At 43.5% G+C, this 1,937-nt stretch overlaps 1 protein-coding gene across 4 annotated transcripts in view; it reads right to left on the bottom strand.

The window, feature by feature from the left end:
• The window catches only part of LOC103391230 (progesterone receptor-like), a 14,255-nt gene that overhangs the window by 3,738 nt on the left and 8,580 nt on the right, over positions 1-1,937 (bottom strand). For all 4 annotated transcript variants that reach the window (XM_008327411.3, XM_008327410.3, XM_008327412.3 and 1 more), the window contains one exon: positions 1,141-1,285. In XM_008327411.3, the coding sequence (XP_008325633.1) occupies positions 1,141-1,285 (145 nt within the window). The remainder of the gene's footprint in view (positions 1-1,140; positions 1,286-1,937) is intronic.

Raw genomic sequence — 1,937 nt, 5'->3', positions numbered from 1 at the left:
TAAACTTTGCTTTGTCAACTTTTTTTTCCTTGTTTCATTACTTTATTGATTGACAAGACAAAAAATAGGGCTGATGTGTCAAAAGTTTTCACGGCGGCAGTGTCAGGTTGCAGCGTGAATCAAAACCTGACAAAAATAAAAAAGAAGAAACAATAAAAAAATAAATAAAAAAAAGCAGGAGGAAAGAGAACGACTCCACGCTGCAGCCAATCCTCAGATCAGACGACTCGTTTAGTTTAATAAAGTTCTGCATCTGAATGAATGATGAGGGGTCACTGTGCAGACGTGTGCTGCAGTGGATGTCTGACGGGGAGGACACCGCCGTACCACGGCGCTCTTGTTTACTGTCTCCCTAATAAGGCTGCGTTCAGAGACAGAGTTTTCTCAGGCTTCTGCTGCTGCTCCCATTTCCCGATGCTTTTTCTTTTCCGATCGCGATGACAGGTGAAATCTCTTGACATTTAAAGGAAGAAAAGAAGCAGGATGGATTCTGCAGCTGTTTAGGACCAGCAGACATTCCTTTCTGGAAACAGAAACCTTACTTTTGGACTATCAGGATCATTCATTCATCTGCTGGGTGGGTGGGGGTGGAGGGGGGAGATTTGAGGGCAGGTTACAGCCCTGAAAGTTTTCCAGTTTGCAGTTCATCACGTGGCCAAAACGAGAGATCTATTCACACTCACATTCACGTTCACACTAACATTCACACCTACAGTCACCTGAGAACAAACATGTGACATCATCATTGCATGTTTTTAGGAATGTGGGGCTAAACTGGAGAAAACCCACACACACACATGGAAAATCGTGCTATTGTCATTCAGAGAGAATGGGATTTGAACCAGCAAACTTGTTGAACAGTCGAAGAACATGAACACAGAAACAGACTCAAACATGAGCAAAAAAAACCCCAGTTCCATCAACCAGGGACCAGGGTCCGTCTGACTCTGGGTCAGAACCCGGACTGATGAACACAGAACAGAAAGAACTCCATCATCACCTCAAACTTGTGTTGGGTGAAAACATTGAGTCTACTGCCCTGATTGAACAGGGTTCAGGGGTCGGGGGGTGGAGGGGCAGTAAGTAGAGTGTATATATGTGTGTGTAAATATATATATATATATATTTTTTTTAACTTACTCATTGAAGACGAGGTCTGGGGCAAAGTAGAGCATAGAGCTGTTGGTGTGGGTGTAGGACCTCCAGCCCAGAGCGAACACCATCACCCCCATCCATGACAGCTGAATGACCGACATCTGGTCGTCCACGTGGAGGTCACGGAAGCCTGTGGAGATCACGTGACTTGATCAAACACCTGCTCCAGGTCAAGTACATATATGTGTTCATACAGTGCCAGGCCGGACACTGTGTTTTTTTTAAAATATGAATACATCACCCTCTAGTGGTTAATGCTCACAGTAGTGACTTTGCATTGCACAAGCGTGGCTCCAACGTGGCAGTAAAACGGGGGTAAAATTAGGGCAAAACTTCCTGGACTTCCAGTGTGATTCTGTAAATAAAATTCCTGCCTCTGACCAGATACTGAGCTCGTTTCAAAAGTTCGTCACTGTTGAATTAAAGTGCACTTTAACGGTTCTCTGTTGTGGTTTTATTATTATTTTTAATTTTTTTTTTAATTGTTTTTATTTATAGCCTGAGAGACAAACGTGTGGAGTCACATTCCTGGACGCGTTCCCTATTGGCCAATAAAAGAGGGTGAAAAAGTCATGCTCTGTGTCAGTCAGTTTTTTTTTTTGCGGAACAGCTACTGCTTACAGGTCTGATCTGGCACTGTTTACCCACAGGATTATGTTTCTGTGTGTAATAACGATGACAGCAGCAGTCACAAACTAACTGCCAGTTTTCTTTTCTTTTCTTTTCTTTTTTTTTTTGCTCTAACTCTTCACCTGGTATCGCCTTGGCCCCGCGCACCACAG

The sequence above is a fragment of the Cynoglossus semilaevis genome, chromosome 15 (assembly GCF_000523025.1).
Source record: "Cynoglossus semilaevis isolate Cse_v1.0 chromosome 15, Cse_v1.0, whole genome shotgun sequence".
In the NCBI taxonomy this organism is placed as follows: Eukaryota; Metazoa; Chordata; class Actinopteri; order Pleuronectiformes; family Cynoglossidae; genus Cynoglossus; species Cynoglossus semilaevis.
The sequence above is the reverse complement of the archived record's forward strand: the minus strand, read 5'-3'. Positions and strand labels throughout refer to the sequence as shown.